We start from the raw sequence: 21022 nt of genomic DNA, 5'->3' as shown, positions 1-21022 counted from the left end.
TGACCCTTTATTAAAAAACATAAGTATTTGTTAATATATAAATTTTATAAAGTACCAAGTGATTTTTGTTTCCCAGTACATCAGGACTCAGAAGTGAACTGGTGTATTTGGTGTTAATTCCATTATTAGTCCCAGGGCTGCAGAAATTACCAACAAGTTAGTGTCAGAGATGGCTAATTTAATTCCTCTGGCAGATCTGTATTCATCTTGCTTCACTTCAGTTTAAGACATCCTTCCTGCTCACCTTGACAGACATCAGTGCTTGCAAAGGATAGCAAGGCTGGAGCTGTAAGAACTAGCTGACTCCCTAGAAAGATGCAGGAATTCGTTTTATAAAGGGAGAGAATTCCATATCACGGAATCATCTGAGTTGGAAGGAACCTTTAAAGGTCGTCCTGGCAATGAACGGGACATCTATAGCTAACTACATGCTAACACAGAAGAGAATTCAGTCATTGAGAAAGTTCTTTTTTACCTTATTTCTTAGGGAAAGTGCATTCTTTGCCTTGTGAACATCTAACCAGAGTGGAGAAAAACAGTCACTGTTTTCAGAGGTCAACAATTCTGAGATCCCCCTGCAAGTTGCATGGTATGAAACATCCCCAAATTCCACCATCTGTTTTTTTTAGCACCAAAATATTCAAAAGTAGAAAGTCCTGAAGTTGTACATTAAGACCTGAACACCAAAGCAGGACACTGGGCTGCTGTGCAAGTATTGTTGTCAAATGAAAAGACCATTATACCCACTGTAATTGGTAATGTAACAGAACTCCAAAGGGATCTTTTGGGTCACTAACAGTCTCTTCAAACACTCTAGAATAGCTGTCAGTTGCAGAGAGAAATTGAAGGTTTTGGATGTTGTTTCTTACTTGATCTTCCTCAAAAAAGTCCCTGTAATCTGCAGGAACTTGTGCAGGTGCCGTCCATTCTCTACATAGTCATCTTGCCAGATCTCTTGCCAGTTCTGCGCCACCAAGCACTGCCACACCATTCACAAAAAAGTGACCTGACTTCTGCATGACTGACTGACTTTCTCCTATGGGAAAGCATGTCTTGGCTTGGTGGAATACACAACCCTAATCACATCAGCAAGTTTGTCTTCTTGTGCAAAGCTTGAATCAATGGAATTGCAGGACAGATGATGAAACAAACAGAGCCCAGCTAAAACAAACTGATCTAAAATGTCTCAGCATCCAGCAAGTGACCAGACAGGGCAAGGAAAACTGGCATACTTAATGTCTGCTGCTTACTCATTTTTTCTCTAACAGTCCTGTTTTCTTTTCCTGTTTCTAAGAGAGGACTAAGTGTCTTACTTGCAACAGATTTATACTGCAGATCATACACTTACATCTCCTCACTGCAACAGAATGATGTAGCTCCTGCCACACTATTGTGCCTCCTAGGAGCTCCACACTTAACAGGAAGAATCCTTACACTGTATGAGAACCACAGTTCTAGAAGGCAATTTTTCTGGCATGTTTGTGGTAGGAAGTGCTTCCACCCCTTTTAAAGCTTCTCTTCTGATCTAAGTACACATGCAAAAATGGTGAAATATGATGCTCTTGTTCTCTGCAACATTTCTTCAGCTTGAACCAAGTCAGGGAGAAATCCCTGTTATCTGTGTAGTTGTCCAGTTCCTTTGGTCTCTCTGGCAGCCCAGTGCTACACTCACAACACTCACAAATAAATACCAGACTGGGGGAAGCATAGCAAATGTGCCCCAATGCCTGCAGTAGCCCCCCCCCCCCCCCTTCTGAAATCCAAAGTGCTTGTTTTGCAGCAGGACCCATATCCCCGCCTGCCAGCTGAGCACATGCAGTCCTGAACCCTGCTCACAGGCCTGAGTCCTTCCCTGACTGGTCCCTTGGTATGCCCTCCTCAGCTGGATTAGGCTTCAGGAACATCATCTGATCCTGTATCTTCTGCCTTGACCGTGTCACTACTGTTTGTCTCAGCATGGAGCCGCTTGTAGTCAGTGTGAAAGAAGATGACGTAGAAACATGCCATGGCACTGCAGAGGCCTGCCATCAACAGGACTGGAGCTGCAAACAAGATACACTTTTAGATGGTGAACTGAATCCTCATTCTCCAGTGTTGCAAAAGTCCAGAGCAACTGCACGGTCCAGGTGAAAATCTCTCCAGGGCTAGCCTGAGGACAATGTACAGCTTAAGACTGGGCAACATTGGTTGGGTGAAAGTCAAATCCCACCTCACATAACAAGGACTCTGAAAGATGATTTGACTGAAATCTGCCAGAACTCAAGTCCTCCACGGCCCCACAGGTTGGAGGTCTTACATCACTGCACGCAGTGAGTTTGTGGGAATACGTCTGCATGTATTTTGTGTGCATGTGTGTGTACAGCTGCGTGTTGGAGACTGGTGAAGAAAACTACAAGCCCCATTTCCAACTCTCTCTCACAGGTAGGGTTGCCATCCACTACTTCAGGCTGCCCAGGGCCTCATCCAACCTGGCCTTGAATACCTCCAGGGATGGGACATCAATGGCTTCTCTGAACCTCACCACCCTGATGAAGCCATATTGCTTTTTGGGGACAGCGAAGTCTTGTTCCCTGTCAGCAAGTAGAGCTGGTTCTGGGGATTCCTGCTCAGCTGAAAATTTAAAAGAAAAAATGCTTGCCAGCCTCTGTGTTACGGTGTGTCCTTAGGAACTGATGTTAGTATTACATAAATAAGAGATCAAAATGAGAATTTAGCTTACAGTGCAAGCATATTTGTGCTTCATTTCATCTCAGTTTGCCTTCTCCTGGCTAGGAACAGTAGTGTGGAATAAGTCAGAACAAAGCTGCACAGGCACACTACAAACCCTGTAACATCTATGCGTGCAGAAGCAAAGGAATTAATTTTTAGTCAGTGTGTCTGTAGTCTTGACTTGCCACATTGCATAGCAGCACAGGCTGTGTGTGCTACATGGATAGGATTTTCCACTAAGAGTGGTGAAGCTCAGAGACAGGTGCAGTAGAAACTGGTCTTGCAGGGTCCTTAACAGTGAGACATAGGTGGGAGTGGGGGACATGTAGTGTGCAGCTGAGCATGCAGTATTGTTTTTTAAAGATGTGCTTACTTGTCCAGTCTAGGGCTCCATCCTGGTCAAGAGCGCAGGTAGAAGATGGGTCCTTAGAAACACGGACAGTGAGGGCTTGCAGCAGAATCATAAAAGCCACACCTTCAATCTGGCTGTGGAGAGAAGCCAGCATGCAGTGACTACCTCTTTCACCAATGACCAAAACAAGTCCAGTTTCCTCAGTAAAAGAAAGCAATGCCCAGAACAGGGTCCTTCTTGCAGAGAAAGCCGCAATCAGCTGTTCCTGACCAATGCCCTTGGCTAACAGGCTCTCGTTCACAGGTCACATCAGCCTTTCAGAACACCCTGCCAACACAGCAGGATGACAGTGCAATCACTGCAAAGCTGGGAAGGTACTGAACTACAGCTGTCAAGGTCCTGAGGCTTAGTCACTGGTTAGAGGTTTGGAAATACCTCTCACTGCAGGGGTGAGGATGGGAAAAAGATTTCAGCCTCCTCCTCATCACAGCTGGCCGATAGCAGCAATGAAGTTCAGAACCAGTGGGAGACAAGAGCTTTCAAATCAAGTGTCTGTTGCCCCTCTTTGACTGGTTTCTTGCTGCTGCAGCTCCACTTGTTACACAAAAGTGGTACTGAGCAGGCATAACACTGCTTAGGGCTCAGTCATTCCTGCAGCAGAAAAGTACCAAAACGTTTAGTGGAAGTTCACTGACTCCACAGCTCAGCCAGCCACTTCATCCCTTGCACAAAGGCAGCAGCATGGCTGACAGTGATGCTCATTCTGCTCTGTCTGCATCAATGAACCTGTGTGTGCACAGGAACTCATGTTCATCTGTCACCTGGATTTAACTTGTCTGCTTACCTTGCAACAAAAATCAGTCCTGTAGATGTGCCTTCTCCCACAGGATAAGAACACTCCACTGCCAGCTCCATGGCAACAGGGTACATGGCAAAACCAAAGAAACCAAAGATTGAGCAGGAGATGGCCAGAGCAATGGCCTGATGTCTGAACCGAGAAGCCTGCAGGCGGAAAAACAGCATAAAAATCTCAGTCAACTTTGCTGCACAGAAGGTCTTTGAACTCATAACCTGCAGGTAGTCCCAAGCATTTGCTATCCACCAGCACTGTATTTCTTCATTCTTCAAATCTCTAGAGTCAACAAATTGCTACTCAGTGAACATTTAGCTTTTTAAGCCAGGCAACAGAGGATCAGCAGAATTATGTGAAGAATGTGGATGCAGTCACAGTACTGTGACTCGATTTTCTGAACTTACTAACTGCAAGTGCACTTGTTTTATCTCCACAACTCAGTGAAACACACTCTGTCATCCTGAGAAGCATTTCAGAACTGGCAATTTGCAGTGAATTACATGTGAGAATTCACTGGGATACTATAGCTCAGTTTACACTTAAAACTATTCCTTATCATGTTAGATTCATGTTTGTAACACTGGGATATTTAAACAAACAAACACACACAAAGAAAAAACCTGAATAATCCACAAACTTTGGTGCTAAATTTAATGCCCAAAGCAGCCTAATTCCTAGGTCTGGTGGAAAAAAATGGCCTTGTCTCACCACTAAGAAAGTTAGGAGCATAAGCCCTGCAGCCAGAGTGCTGGTAACCTCATTCCTTAATAATGCTTTAAATTCCCAAAGAAACAGCAGGTGTCTTGCAGCAGAGCTCCAGAGGCCTGGATGGAGCTTGTGAAGTACAAACTGTGTCTGGATTCAGAGCTCAAAACATCAGGGCATCAAGCAGATTTGAATGGGTGGATTTTATTTTACTGCTTTGAACTAATAGTTTGTATGGGACAAGGGTGAGGAAGAAAAGGAGGGGTAAGAGAGAAGTGATCCAACATAAGGAAGTAAATTGCATCAATTCATTTATGTCCTGAAGCTCTGTGTGAAGCTCCAAAGTTACTCTGTGAAATCTCCAGAAAAGGGTTTTTCTGTTAAAAATCCTATCTTCATAAAAGCTTAATAAATACTGTGACATCAAATGACCCTGTTTTGAGCTGATGATTTACTAGGTGGCAACAGAAATAAGCCCATAGGTGTGGTACAATGCAAGGGAGAACTCACCACTGCAAAAATGATGCTGGCAAGGGCACTCAGACAGAAACAGACTTTAGTGGACTCTATGAAATTCCTTGTCCGGTCAACATACAATCCTAGCAGGAAGGCACCCAACAAACCGCACACTGTGAACAGAGCACCATCCAGGCCAGCAAATACCTAGTGGACATAAAAATTAAGTAGCTGAGAAAACACAGTGGTTAGGAATGAGGTTTTAATGTCACTGACTGATCCACCTGCCTGCTGCTAGCGGGTCACTTTCTGAGGCAGAGCAAGTTTTCACTGCAGGGCTGTGGGCTGCAAACAACTGGGCCCAGAATCAGTGCTCCTACATGTGTAGGACAACAAAGTAGTCTTGAGGTTTCACTGGATGACAAATTTTGGCATGCCTGGCAAGGGAAGCTGAACGTGCAGCAAGGCAGGTCAATGTGCAGACATCTAACAGCTGGAGTTAAGAGTGCTTTAAGAGGACTCCAGGAGGATACGAGCAGTGGGACTAAAGTGCTGTCCGCCTAAGGGGAAACATAGGAACTGGTGCAGCCCCTTGTTATTGCAGGGAGACAGCAGGAGGAACCAGCTGTGCAAACCCTGTTTACAGCCGTGAAAGCTGCACCTGGCCAGTACCCTGGGAAGTAAGGAGAAACAGATATGTCACAGTACCTGTGATTTCCTACTGCCTTGACTTCATGTAAGACTGCCTAAAGTAAAAAAGCAATTGCATCAGCCAGCCTTCAGCAGCCTGGTTGCTCTAGGGCTCACATGAGTCTCCAAGCCTCTCTGGGAAGTCAGAAAGCTGCTTAAACATCTATGTTCTACAACAGCTTCGGAAAATGCAATACCCTAAACAGTGTTTGGGGAGAAAAGGTTTTTAAATTGCAAAAGTGAGCCTGGACAAAGGCAGTAATAAAAACCTAGATCATCCATTACACTGAAAGACTGTGAAAAGAAGAAAACTGTGCTGGGCATTAATGTACTGCTTAACATACATTAAAGAGAACATGCAAATAAGATATGAGACAGTGCAACATATTCAATTGTCTTCATTTTGTTCTGATTTACTTATCAAGGAAATCATTTGGATCATGGAAGATGTGGTCAATGGGGAGGAAGGGAAAAAACTCACGTTTGAATAACCCTTTTCACAAAGGATTTGTTCTAGCAGAGCTGAAAAGCAGGTGAACATCCCAATTCCTCCTCCAAAGCACACTGCCAGGATGATGTACGGCTTGTTTCTCAGGAGCTAGAAAAAGAAGTTAACATACTTAAACAAGTGAAGGAAAAATGGCCAGGCTGTGACAACAGACTAGGGGGTTAGATGCTCTGACCTCTTAAGTTAGAAATGCTGAGGGCAACCCTGTGAGCAGAGGAGTATGGAACCCCTTGTCAGTTCGGCCAGCAGACAAGTGAAAAAACAGAGGCCGTGTAAGAAGGAGGGATCTCTTCAATGCCCAAATTCTTCTTCATCTGTTACTGCATCTGCTATCATCTCAGAAAGCTCAGGCTGTGCAGTCCTCTTGGAGGAGTCCAGTGTTCTTGTCTGTACTGGCTAAAGAGCAACCAGCCATGGCTAAATGGCCAGATAGTATCCCTCACAGCTTTGTTGTGAGCAGAATTCACTCCCCGAGGAAGAGAATCTTCCATGGCAGAACTGATGGAGTGAAATTCAGAGCCTACTTTCTCAGCAGATTCCTTAACAAATCCCTGCCTGTCAAAGCTGCATCTCTCATTTAAACACTGGTTCCTCTCTGTGCTACAGCACTTACCATTTTGAGCCCCATGAAGAAAGGCTGAGAGGTGGAGTTAGTGGCACTGGCTGAAGGAGGTGTTGGAGGAACCTTCTCACGAATCCCCACAGTAGCTAGAACACAGGCCGTTAGGGCAGGAATGGCATAAACACCTAGCTACACAACAGAAAGCAAAGCAATGTTACAGGTCTTTCCAGCTCCACTGTTCCAAACACAAATCCCAGCCAATCCCAGTGGCTGAGATAAAATCAGTTTTCATTTACCATCAATGGGATGTGCCTTCCTTCAGGAACTAGTGCAGGTGACAGAACGTTTGCTATAAGAATACCCAAGGGATTGGCTAGAAGAAAATAAAAAGATGTTTTTCATGCAAGCAGTCATAATCATTTATTAATCTATATCACCACTCAGCACCAGAGTAGCAGCTTCCAAAAATCAAGTAGAGTCAGACCAATGAAGAAACCAAACATGTGAGAGAAATTAACTGTGTGGTCTCACTGTTGTCACATTTGTTGCGTCATCATCAGGAAATTCATTTATACATCCATCTTCCTACAAGACCTAAAGCTGGAAATTGATTTTCATGTACAAATTATGTTGTCTGCACCCTCACAAGGCTGTTCCAGCAACATAGGGACTTAATGAAGATAAACCACTACATGTAATCTGTCCTGATATTATACAGGAACAGCAACAAATAAAGGAGAAATCCAGACAACCTCAGAATCTCACCAGAGTCTGGAGCTAGGAAAACATGTATCCTAGCACTAGCTGGGACACTTTTGAATGCAATGTGATGCCTTCATGTATCACTTCCTCAGCCTTCCTCCAAGTTCAATGTCTCCTGAGTGCTTCACTGGCACCATGGTTTCCTTATTCACCTGTACATTCCTGCAGCATGATCAGCCACTGTCACAGCCAGCCAGCCTTAAAAGACTAATTTTTCACAGTAAGTAGAAAACCAGCATCCTGCAGGCACTTGCAGTTAGGGAAAAGGAGCGAGCCACAGCTGGTTTGTCTTACCCCTCTCCCACAAGAACAGTGTGCATATCAAAAAGTGGTAGTTGCCAAGAATTGTCTGGCTACCTTCTGGCACGTGCACTGGATGTGTTTGTCAATTTTATTCTCAGAAGCAGCAAACATGCCAGGAGCTGGTAGTGCTGTAGATGTATGAATATTTAGTCTGGAGCAAAAAATCAGAAAAATATTCTTTTAAAATAATAAGAATCCATACAGCTAGGGAACCAGCCAGAGCAGCCTCATATTACATTTTGTGAAGACTGTCCAATAAGCACACAGCATGTACACAGTGCACACCTTCCACCACTCCTCAGTAAGAGAGTATTACTGATGTGTGGGATATTCCAGAGCTCAACCACTGAATTACACCAATATTTTGTATAGAACAACAGCAGTTCTGCCAAAGCTCATTAATAATGCTACAGCACACAACAATCACAGCATTCTTGCTCTGTATTTGGAAAGTACTCACTGATGTAATGGAAATAGTTAAACAACAATTCCCAGGGAGATGCATTAAAACTTCTGTATCTGGGTAAAATAAAACAAGAGAATTTCTCATGGTGTTCACAGGGATCCATTCTGGGCCCTCACTGCTTCTATATGAGTAGGTCTCTGGGAGTGATAAGAGGACTGTGTATGGTAAATACTGAAGAGCACCGATGAGTAATAGTGATCTCAGCTACTCAGCTGGATCCTGTGTGGAGGACCTGTTTCTATCTGCATACAAAAAAACAGCAAATCCTGCTTAGAGGTACTACCAGAAGCTGTGGAGATACTGGCAGGGCCAGATTTTGCATACAGCATTGGTGCAAACAGTACTCCAACACTGAGCACTGCTCTAGCATTAACACAGGAAATGGATATTGATAAACTGGAACAAGCTGAGAGAAAAAGCTTCTGTGAGCAGACATGGAGATATGTGTGAAAAGGAAAAGGGAAATGTGCCTGTAAAGTGACTGTGAAGTGACTGTACTGGAGCATTTCAGTCTTCCTAGACAAAGCCAAGTTGGGGTGATTGCCCATAACTTCTTGCCAAACAGGTTCAACACAACTGAATGGCCAAGGCACAACAAGCATGAGAAGTAGCATGTAGACATTTGTTAGTGAGGTAATTAACCACTGAAGTAAACGAACAGGCTGAGGCAGATGCTCCTTCTAGGCAATATTCAAACTCTTTTCAAAAATGAAATTCTGATTTTATACAGCAGACAGTAATGGGTGTAACCAGACACTACTAATGAAAGCCTGCTAGACAGCAACATGCAAGCGTCGCAGCAGATTATTATCACAGCCCATTCAGTCCTTACACTGATATCTCAGCAAGCCACAGTTTGAACAGATTCAAATCTTGAGTATCTACTACTCCTAGCTCTTCAGTTTTATTAATTCCCACAGTTATTCATGTAAGGTCTAAGGTCACTACATCAATGGTATACTATTTAGCTGCTCTGGATGCTCTCTCACTTAAAGCAATCAGATTTCTACACGCTGTGATCCTTCATAGCACAGCAAAGGATCACAGGGCCCAGTGGTGCCCACCAGCACCTTCTGAATTCCTCTGGTAGTACTGGTGTCACAACACACAACAGAGCTCCTTCTCCAGAAGGGAAGGTAAAGATTTATCTCACTCCTGGGAAAGAAGTAACTGTGTACCCTACTCTAGGGAAGGTGGTGCAAAAAGAATTGCCTTGTTCTAACATCACATATATCCATCCTTCTAAATAAGCATTCATGGTCTGAGTTTACCAGAAGCACTGGAAAAGCTGTACAGGTGTCTTTCTAAACTGGCCTTTTCCCCTGACTTATCCCTTCTGACACAACTCTATGGCAGTGTGGAATCTTCCTCATACCTTCAGGTAATGATTTGGCAGCTGGAACCAGCAGGTCAGCCCAGTTTTTGGGTATGTCTCAAGGAAGAGAGAAGCCAAGGAAAATGTCACACAGAAGGAGGAAACAGGTCTTTTAAGTGCAGTATCCTAACCCTAGTAGCAGATAAAGGAACCAAGAAAAGGATGAGGTCAGAGAAAGCAGATCTGGTACCTCCAGTTTCCCAGCTTCCAGAAACTTTTGCTAGGGACTTTACAATTGAGAAATTATTTCTGTGTGCATAGTCCTGCTGCACTTAGCACATTCAGTGTGTATGCATGGCTCATCAAGTATATTTTACATGTGTAAGCATGTAAAATATATGCACTGGGAACAGATGATCAGCCTTGCTACTGGATGAACTGGTGAACAAAACTGCTGATGCAGCCTCACCTCTATCTAGTTACAGAATTTGATTTCTATGACCACAAGCATAGCTTGCAAACTGGACATACGCTCAACAAGTTGCACAGGTAAAGCCACTGCAGACTTGAGATTTAGTAATGCTGAGGGCTATCCTCAGCAAAGATAGTCATCTTGTTATGGCAGAGGAGAAGTAGGCTGGGAACCTCACTTATAACTCTGCACTTGGACATGGCTGAGGCCCATTTCTCACTTGGTAGCATGAGAATGCCTGCCTGTCCTGTGAAGCCTCTGAAGGCACTGATTTATTGCAGGAAGCTATGACACTTTTGGCTAGAGCTGCGCTTGCAAGGCCTAAGAACTGTGTAGAGAAGGCTTCGTTTGCTGGCTGTCTCTAAAAGCAGTACAAATGCTAGCAGGTTCTGGAAGGTAACAAAGTTACCGTGTAGTACCACTTACACATGGATGAGATCATATTTGCAGTTGCTCTCTGGTGATCTGGGAACCATAAAGCTGCCAGCTTAGTTGGTGAAAAGATGACAAGAGGCTGAGCCAATGCACAGAGGCACTGCCCAACAAACAGGTACCAGTAATTCTGGGAGCCCAAGCTCATGAACTTCAGGACGCTGAACATCCGGATGATGCTACCCATCATATTCAGCCATGCACTCAGGATCACCTGCAAGCAGAAACAGCCATGGGTTGTGCGTTGCAACGCGAAGGACATAACTTAATGCAACAACATAGCATAAGCAAGGTCTCCGATGAATTCTGGGACACACTAATAATGGTTAATAATGGCTACACAGAAAACTGCCTGCAGATCCCCACCCCTTTGGATCACTGCAGGATGTTACTGATCCAAAGATAACCTATTTACCAGGCTCCTTAAGGATCAAGGTTTTCTGGTCTACACCATCATGCAGCTTATGCAAGACAACAGATACTGTTGTGGGATTTAGTAGAAATCCAAAGTTCACTATTCTCACTCTGTTTTCAAGTTTTTGCCATCACCCATATATCTTGCTGTGATGATTCAAAGACCATGGAAATAACTTATCCAGTATACAGGTCCTGCTAGTGTTCTGTTCCCTTAGTGCTTGTTTAAGTGCCACAATCTCAAGCCTCACAGTTTTTCGGAAGACTGTGCTGAGATACCAAGCTGCTTTGCACACAGCACACTGTGAGCTGACAGGAGTCACTAGCTTGCTTGCACCTGGTCCTGCCATTCCTTAAACTGGCCCTACAAGCACAATAGCTATATTAACACTACTCCCTAGGAAACCCCATCCAATGCTGTCCGTCCCTGTCAGATGGCTAAAGCAAAAAAAAAAAAAAAAAAAAAAAAAAAAAAAAAACCAAGCAGAAAAACAGGAGAAATACTACATTCATTATGACTTTTCCTACTACTCCCCCCCTTCCAAGGTGGTGACAGCTATTACTGAACTAGAACTGAGCTTTCAACACAGCCATCCTCTTCTGCATTTAGCAAGACAAGATTCACCATCTACATACCAGTGCTTTGTCCTGCTAAACCCACAGAGAGGTTACCTCCACCATCTTTGGGTGACAAGCCCTAATGGTAACAGAATGATTCAACTCACAGCACATCTGAGCCCCACACTGTCAAGAACCCATGTTGCCACCAGACCAAAGGGGATTGAGATGAGCAGGTACACTATTGAGAGCCAGTTGACCATCTCCAGGGAAATGTGGAAGTAGGCAGCAGTCTGGTCAGCCACTGGAGCAAATGTCAGCCATAGCTGCAGAACAGAGAGTAAAAATGAGTAAGCATGACCATCATTACCAGAATAGATTTTCAGCATCCCTGCAACCTAATTACATCAGTAAGAGGCTTACAATCTAGTCTCCCTCCACCCATTCCAAAGGAGTCCAGCATCTGTCCTCCCTCCCACTTCTGCAGGAGGTTACTGGTGGGCTGCATGCCAACACGTCCTTGCCTGCACTGGTAGCAGCACGAGGGACAGCTAAAGGCAGTGCAGACTCAACACTTCACTAAGCAACAGCTGGAGAGGGCAGCATAAATAAATGCAACCCTGGGACTGCCAGATGTCAAAGGAGCACCCTAAGTATATTCATACATTACATATACAAACAGCCTCACCAGATACAGTAGAAAAATATTGGTTTTCATGAAATGTAAGCTGTTAACCAATGTCTACCTCCACATACACCAACAAATTAAGATTTTAGATGTGAAAAGCAAAAAGACTTGCAGAGTGGAAAGCACATGTAACCAAATAAGGTGCAAGCATTTTGCCATGTTAATGGCAGTGTCAGCTAGCACAAGTTGCCATTTGGAGTGTTTTTCACTGTCAGGCAGACTGTATTGTATGTGGCAACGCCTCTTTAACATCTTTCCTGTACAGTCTGAAAAGCATGGCTCATAAGAAAGGAGACCTTGTTCTTTACAACAGACACAGCTCAGCAATCATCAGGCAGTCACTTTCAGCAGCAGCCGCCCAGTCTCAGCATGCTCTCCCATGCACCAGGACAAGGCAGTGTGGCTGCCATGAAAGTGATGTTGGATGTCCTCCTGTGACACACAGTACTCCTCCTCCAAAGCCACACACCAGATTTCTCTTCTTCGAGCTAACTGACACCAAGACCAAAAGCGAATAGCCTCTGACCTCAGCTGATGCCATCCATGCTAATGCAGTAGCCCAGGAAGGAAGGACAGACAGCTTGGATGTCAGTTTCAGCCTCTTAAAGACCATGGGAAGATAGGCAGGAGCAGGTGCTGGACAGCAGCAGCTGCGTGTGAATACATATCTATAAGGGCCCTCTGGAACAGACAGGTGTGGGTGAGGAGTGTGTGCACAAAGCCCTGCAGCGCACTTGTGCGGCTCTCCTTCCTCTCCAAGTGCACCAAGCAGTGGTACAAGTCCTTCAGGAGAGCAAGTCAGGAGCCAGCCAGCCACGTGTGAGCCAGCTCTGCCTGCTGCTTCCTCCTCCTTCCTCTTCACTTTACTCAAGCTGACAAGCACAGAGCAGGGCAGGAAGCACTCCCAGACTCATTCTGCTGTGCATTTCTCTGTCCCCACCACTGAGGCAGGAAGTTCCTCTTGCAAAGCAGTTTCCACCCTTTGAACTCAGCAGTAAGGAGGCAAAGAGAAAGGAGGCTTTTGCCTCAGCAGTTAGCACTTCCTGGGTACTAGTAAACAGCAAAGCTTTAGGTTAAACACCCACACACTCAAAAACACAGTGTCAATTTAACAAAACAAACATGGAGTGCATCCACATAATAATGTCACCTCTTACTCAAAAGTGGTGGCATGAGACATCTGGGGAGCAATCACCTAAGCTTAGCCCAGATGTGGTCAGAAGTGCCACATAGCCCAGGACTTCAGGCAGAATCTGCATGAAGTAGATGATGCCTACTTAAGGACTTTTTTAAAATGATGCAAGGATTTCAGTTTTCAGCTAGCAGTGTCCAGAACAGCAGTATTTAGAGATATGAGAACCAAGCTCCAGCAAGACAGTAGTCACTTCACGGAGCAGTTACAAACAGTGTCTCTTAAATCCATGTCAGTAACAGATGTTCAAGGAAAAGACAGCTTCTCTCTGGTGTAAAAGCTTTCCTTATCTACCCTCATATTCTCTCTCATAGAGAAAGAATTTTACAAGGTGATGTAGAGCAGAGATACTTTCCTTTTCATCATCACACAGACAGGCCCAGCTTCACTCAATCAGAATTTTAAAACAGAATGAACAAAGAAACATTTATATCTCAGCCTGTCCTTGCTGCATGACTGAGCGTGCTTTCCTGCAGACAAATTGCTCCTACATTGTCCTCGTGACACTGACAACAATCCTCCTCTCTCAGGGCTACCTGCTGTCTGTCACTTTCACTGACACCAGAGGCCACTAAAAAGGAAAGCTGCATGTGTGCATGACTAAGAGGAGGAAACAAGGTGTCATCACAGAAGCTCAGTCCACCCTATGAGGTGACCTGCTCTCTCCAAATAAGAGAGCTCAGAAGTTGGGTGTGCTCACCATTTGCATTTTGCAGACACACTGACACAGGAATACCCACCACAAAGTACTGCATGCAGCACCTGAGCAGGAATTAAGGACACATCTCAACTTGCATGGCAATTTTCATGCCACAGAACTGGTAAGCTAATCTTTCCATCTGGAACTTTTAAACAGAAACCAGCCAAGTTGATTTCATGGCCTTTCAACCACTCCCTCAGTTTTGATGTGATTTTCCCCTGTAATATTTGGGAGGAACATCTGCATCAGAAAACATTTGGTCACAACTTTCTGTGTCAGCATATTTGTGAATTCCACAGATGTGCAGAGGCTTACTAAACAGTATTGGTACTGGAGGGTGTCTATTAAGCACACAGTTTTGATGTGGGGAAGTTCTGGCCCAAGTTGCTACTGTGGTAAAATAAGGCTACCGACAACCAGGAAGTTGGCACAAGACTGAGCAGGCAGACAACAGTACCCTCCTTCCAGCAGCAGGACCCAAGACATAGGTTCACTTGCAGGTGTATCTGAAGGACCATTTCAAGTATCTCTTCAGTTTCATTATTAACTATTTGCAAAGTTCAAGTCTTCCACGAGGGCCTGTAACATCTTTGTACAGCATCCTTTCCCTATGTTGTCACTCCCACTCCTAGCCAGGACAGGCATCCAGGCTAACAGTGGTGCTTTCCTGTTACATGATGCACTTGTGCTGTGCCGACCTAACTGCAAGCAAACAACAGAGCTTCAAATTGATTTTCTGCAGGACAACTTATCGCACCCTTAGAGGATACAGAGATTTTGCCTAAAGAGGGTATCTGAGCTTTCTGATGTTTCAGCATACAGCCAGATTCTCACTGTATTTTTTCATTTCTCCGCTACAGCACTTCTGCATCATGGAAGACACATTCTTCCTTCCCATAAATGAACATGCCCAACCTTGGCTGCCAGACAGCATGCACTCATGGCATAGTAATCCTCAAGTACATAAATCTACACTGCCTGATTAATTATCAATAACGTCCTCAATGAATTGGTGAGTGAAGATTTGGGCATCCAACTTGGTATGAGGAAACAAGACAATATTTACCTTGATAACAATTTAATGTGCTCAACAAATAGGTGTGATCTAGCATCCCTTCTTTAGGCCTTTCAGAATTAAGTATCTATGGAAATTATAAGTTCCCACACCATTCTGCTTCAAGTTGGAAAGGATCTCTAGGACCAGCAGGTTCAGCTGTCAGCCCATGCCCACTAAACTATGTCCCTTAGTGCCACATCCACATGGTTCCTGAATACCTCTAGGGACTGCCCTCCCTGGGCAGCCTGTGCCACTGCATCACCACTCTTTCTGAGAAGAAATGCTGCCTCATATCCAACCTGAACCTCCACTGGCACAACTTGAAGCCATTCCCTCTCATCCCATCACTGTCACCTGGGAGAAGAGGCTGAACCCCACCTCATCACAACCTCCTTTCAGGCAGTTGTAGAGAGTGATAGTCTCCCCTCAGCTGCCTTTTCTCCAGACTGAACAGTACCAGTTCCCACAGCTGCTCTCTGTAAGACTTGTGCTCTAGGCCCCTCACAGCTCTGTCATCCTTAGCCTGCTGCAAAATCTCTCCTTTTCCATTCTGTATTTGCAGCAAACACCAGAAGGTAACCCACCCACTCCTTTTTCTGCACATCTAAGCCTACTGGCCCAGATCAGCATTGAAGCCCAGCCAACTCGTGCTGCTGTACCCACGGGGTACAGCGTACTCCTTTAGCCTGAAGCCGTCCTTCAAGACTCGGTGTTTCTGAGCCTCCCAGTGGGCCACAAGGAGTCTCATCAGCACTTCCACCTGCGCTCCATCCCAGTCTGGCCTCACCGCGGTGCTCCTCGGTTCCCCACGAGCTCACGCGCGCAGCCCTCCTCCCCAGCACGCCGTTCCGCCGCGGATTCTGCCGGTCAGAAAGGCTACTCCCGCGCCCGAGGGGCTCGGTGCCGCCCAGCTCCGCTCACCATGGCGTTGGAGCAGTTCAGCAGGCACACCACGGCCAGCAGGAACCACCGCCGCCGGTACGTCTTGAGCCGGCCCGGGCCGCGCTCCGCCAGCAAGCCCGCCGTCTCGCCCCCCTCCATCGCGGCTGGATAGACTCGACTCGGCCCGGCTCGGCCCCGCCCCTGCTCTGTGCTTCTCTGGGCGGTCTTGGCCTTCGCCACCGCTTCCCGGGCGACGGAGCGGGCGTGGCGCTGGGGAGAGACCGACGGTGTTCAGGCGGTGGGGGGGCGGGGGTGGAGCGGGGTTCCTTTTGCGCCCCCGCTCTGATGGAAACAACATCCGCGGCGCGCAGTGCCGAACGTGTGGCGATGAATGCCCGCTGTTGATGTGTGCTGGCAGCTCCCGCCCTGCTGGGGTGAGCTGGCGCGGCGGTGCCAGCGGGGAGTTTATGGGAGAGGAGCGGTGAGCAGGAACATGGACAGAAGGGAATGAAAGGAGAGCATGAAGCACAGAGGTGTCTCTCAGCCACCGGCATCATGGCTTGGCCCTTTTTTTTGTACACCTCTCCTGCCCTGCACCTCCTTATTCTTTGTTGGTGCTCAGCTTCTGCCTGGTGTATCTCCATCAGTCTCCCCCTCCCACCCTCTTTTTCCCCAGCCCAGCATATCCAGTACCCCCTTGCCATCTCGGCTTTTGTTCTTAGGAACGAGGCAGTCTGAGCCACTTGTCACAGGTGCATCTCAGCTAAGCAGTTTTAAGACACTTGTAGTCAGGCTTCTTTGGTCTCAGACGTGGGATCACATGTATCCACTGGATATACCCAACTGTGTACTGTGTGCATGCGTACTGAGTGGGGCTAGAAAAAACTGTCTTGACAGTTGCTGTGTGAAAAAAGGTTTATCAACAACTGGGTAGTTAAAGGCTCTGTACCTTGGTTATAAAATGGGTGTGGAATGATTTATGACAGAGACTGGGATAGGATTCTGCATCCAAAGCAGTTTTGCAGTACTGATCACTCACAAATTATAGGGCAATTCTCTTTTTGGAAAAGACCTCAGGAGGTGCCTGGTCCAACCTCCTGTTAAAACAGTCAGACCAGGTTCTTCAAAACTTCCACAGATGGAGCAAACACAACTTCTTAGGGCAACCCATTCCACTGCTGTCCTCATGAGGAAGACTTTCTCTTTACGTGTAGTCTGTACTACACTGTCTTCAGCTTGTTCATTACCCTTTCCTCCTTACACATAACACTGCAAGTAGACCAGGAATGTTGCAATGATTCTCCTACATCCACCAAAGCCTTCCTTCCCCAGCTGAATAAACTGCATTCCCTCAGTCCCTCCTCTTCAAGCAACTGATGCAGCGCCTAGCCATCTTTGTGGCCCTGCTGTGCTCACTTGAGTTTATTTATGTTTCTTTTGTTGGGAGATCCAAAACTGAACACAGTACTCTTGACATGACCTGGTAAGTACTGAGTAAAACAGAATAGCCCCTTCCTTCAACCTGTTGGCTGTGTTCTTGTTCATACAGCACAGTGTGCCAGAATATGTCCAGAGAAGAGCAATGAAACTGGTGAGCACTCTGGAGCACAAGTCCTATGAGGAGTGGCTGAGGGAGCTGGGATTGTTCAGTCTGGAGGAGGCTCAGAGGAGACCTCAGTGCACTCCACAACTTTCTGAAGGGAGGTTGTGATGAAGAGGGATTTGGCCTCTTCTCCCAAGGAACAAACAGGACCAAGGAAATGGCCACAAATTGTACCAGAGGAGGTTTAGATTAGACATAAGGAAAGCTTTTTCTCTCAGGGTGGTCAGGCACTGGAATGCCTGCCCAGGGAGGTGGTGGAGTCGTCATCCCTGTCAGTGTTCAAGAGGCATCTGGATGAGGGGATACAAGGTATGGTTTAGAGGCTTGTGGTAGCAATGGTGGTGGAAGGACGGTTGGTCTAGATGATCTTGTAGGTCCTTTCCAACCTTGTGATTCTGTGATTATGAGAGTTAGCTTTTCTCTATCAATCTCTTGCTCATTCACCAATGGTCTTTCTCACTTCCGTGTATCCCAGGTCTTGAGGCCTGAAAGACCTTGCTTGTGAAGATTAGTGGGAAGGAGACACTGAATTCCTCAAGTTTGTCTGTGCTTGCTTTCACTAAATCATCCATCTGTTCAGTAACAGCCCTGCATTTTCCATGTTCAGCCTTTTACCTCTAATTTGCTAGCAGTAGCTTTTCTTATTACTCCTGATATGCAAATCTGTGCTTTAGCTGAGCTTTGGTTTTCACCATCCCTACATACCCAGGCAATGTTTCTACATTTCCCTTTTGTAGTCCCCATTCCTGTTTCCACCTCCTGTGTTTTGTTTTGTTTTTCTATTGGAGTTCAGCCATGATTCCATACTTTGCCACGGTGATCTCCTTTCTTTTCCTGAGTACTGAGATGACCTGTTCTTGCCCTTAGTTTAGACTTCAAAGACCGTTTCCCTGTTGTAAACAATCATAGAGTGAAAAGCTGCTTCTTCTCATACTGTGCATTGAAGGAGATGAGAATAAAATGTCCTCAGCTGTAGAACTAAGGCAGATATTTTATAGGTGCGTCTTTGGCTTGAATAGTAATGAATAATTTGCAATCTTACTCATTTATATGGAGTATTTTTAATACCTTGCTGCACAGATTATCTGATTTCTGCTGACACTACAGGTTTTACATGCTAGAGTGCTAATATGTTCTTCTCTGTCTTCAATCACATTCCTTACTCTGAGAAGCAGAGTTGAAAGTAGTACCTGCAAGTGTAATTAAAGACCATGCAGACTCATTAAGAGCAAAATGTGTGCTGGTCGGGAAGGTGATCAGGATTGCTCCAGCTGCTTTTATTCTGACATTTTGTTTACTGTTTAAAATAGCAAGTCTATATTTTGTTGTCTCCACAAAAAATGTAGTGACTAGTGCTTTTGCCACTACTCTGTTCTGTCTCTAGGCCTGATATTAAGCATAGATTTTCAGATTTTGACCAGTCTAGACCTTTTAATGCTAATCTTTTTGTCACCAGTCTGTATTTGTACAATTCATGACAGAGAAAACTCTAGAGACTCATTGTGCATACCTGGAGGCATCCTGCTTGTTTCCACGGTGCATACCAGGAGGTGCCTTTGAAGAAACTAGTGAAATCTCCATTTCAATACAATCACAGTGCCAGTCTTAAGACCCATTATGGAATAGATCACATATTAAAAACATATTTAAAACAAAAAAAAAACAACAACAAACAAACAGGGCATTTGCTAAACACACATAGCAAACCAAAGAGACTGATTTTTCAGACTGCAAGAAACTATTATATATGCAAGTTCCACATGACTGACAAGAATGGAGAGAAAGCTGGAAGGCAGGAGTCACTGTACAGGTATGTTTGCGGACTGCTAAAACAGATGCTTTCCTCCAGACTGAGAGATTAGTTGCTTACTTGGCTTGGCAAAACAGAAGAGTCAAATCAGACCAGGTACTTTAGGAGACAGCAAGATACTCATCCAATTCTTTGGGCAGAGAGCCAGCTGCCCAGGGTTGATACCCTCTCAGTCAGGCCTGCTCCTCCTGCTCTGCTGTGGCTGCTGAGAGTCCATTCCATAGATGGGTGGGACCTTCTTTAGCCAAAATGAATCACATATGCCTTACCTACTTCTACTGGGGGACTCTAAGAATGAGAAGACAAGCAAACTCACTCATGCTTGCCATATCTGTGTTGCTAACTCCTTCTGAGGTCCAAGATAAATTCATGAAAGGCTTAAAGTGTTACTTGATATTTTAATGTTTACTTCTTTTGGAATTTAGTCATCCTTGAGCCAGGTTTTCTCAATCTACATCTGTACCAAATCTACCCACTCACATAAGAGAAGTGAATAAATTATTGTTGCAACCACATAAAAATTGTTTGTGCACTGTCAGCTCTATTGGTGCCTTGCAGGATGAATGTCTCAAGGAGATAAATTGTATTTTATCATTTTGTTTTTCCCATGGGAAACACAACCAATTTATTGTCGTTGCAAACATCAGTAGATGAAACTACTTTAGAATCATTAGCTCTGACTATTGTTGTTAGTCATTTAAAGTAAAGTCAGTGCAAAATCCTACAGTGTTCCATCTTGAAGCAAAAGGCAGTTTTAACAATTAGTCTTACTGATACAGCCTTGTCTTTGTTCTTTGTTCTTTTTTTTTAGAAGGATTTCACCCATTACCTTTTCAATAAATTAGTCTATGGATAGAACTGAGCTCTTCCTGCCAAGGCCATTAAAATCTCCCTGTGGGAGCACACCGCTTTCTGGAGGCATCTCGGAGCAGTGTTTATTCCCAAAGGGCTGCGGGCGCTGTGCTCCCCAGCGCGGACGGTGGTCCCTGATCTGCCCCGATCCCCACTGATGGCTGCGCTGCTGCCCGTGCCCAGCAGAGAGGGCTGACACATTCATGTAGCAACAGATCGTTGTTTCTGTGCCCAGAAAGTACTGTGCACTGTAGTTCCTGGTTCTGTTCTTTCTGCTCTTCCTCTTCCCTTGCCCTTGTTTCCACAAGAGAAAACTAGCAGTCGTTGGATGATCTGTGCCTCTCTTGCATGTGTTCAGCTGTTGTAGTGCAGTTTGCAGTGTTTTTGAAGGCTTGTGTGTGTGTGATAATTACAAGCAGAATATTTGCCATGTCTGACTGGATGCATTCTTTGTTCCATACTCTCAGCTGGATGCTCTCCCTGAAAAATGGAATTCCCTACCCAAACACTACTTAAAACACCAAAGAAGATGTCACTGTGCATGATCGTCAGTGACTGCAGACAAGTTCTCAAAACTCTTTTTCCTTTTTCAGTAGTCAAATTCATGGATGTATTCTTTCTGCTTTACCCCATAATTGGGATAGAGAGAGCAAACATAATACGCAGGGCAACTGAGGCTCT

General features: G+C 45.2%; 1 protein-coding gene across 1 annotated transcript; it reads right to left on the bottom strand.

Annotated features, from left to right (window-relative positions):
• Positions 1-1763: 1763 nt before the first annotated feature.
• Positions 1764-16263, bottom strand: SLC49A3 (solute carrier family 49 member 3). The gene is made up of 10 exons (XM_042864984.1): positions 16116-16263; positions 11725-11883; positions 10580-10799; positions 7132-7208; positions 6887-7024; positions 6247-6363; positions 5130-5282; positions 3906-4063; positions 3083-3195; positions 1764-2042 (listed from the first exon to the last, which is right to left on the bottom strand). Exons 1-10 carry the CDS (start codon positions 16233-16235, stop codon positions 1888-1890), a joined length of 1410 nt encoding a protein of 469 aa, XP_042720918.1. The 5' UTR covers positions 16236-16263; the 3' UTR covers positions 1764-1887.
• Positions 16264-21022: the final 4759 nt, after the last annotated feature.

Source organism: Lagopus leucura, unplaced genomic scaffold (assembly GCF_019238085.1).
Source record: "Lagopus leucura isolate 7727_CA_CO unplaced genomic scaffold, USGS_WTPT01 Super-Scaffold_774, whole genome shotgun sequence".
Taxonomy (NCBI): Eukaryota; Metazoa; Chordata; class Aves; order Galliformes; family Phasianidae; genus Lagopus; species Lagopus leucura.
The sequence above is the reverse complement of the archived record's forward strand: the minus strand, read 5'-3'. Positions and strand labels throughout refer to the sequence as shown.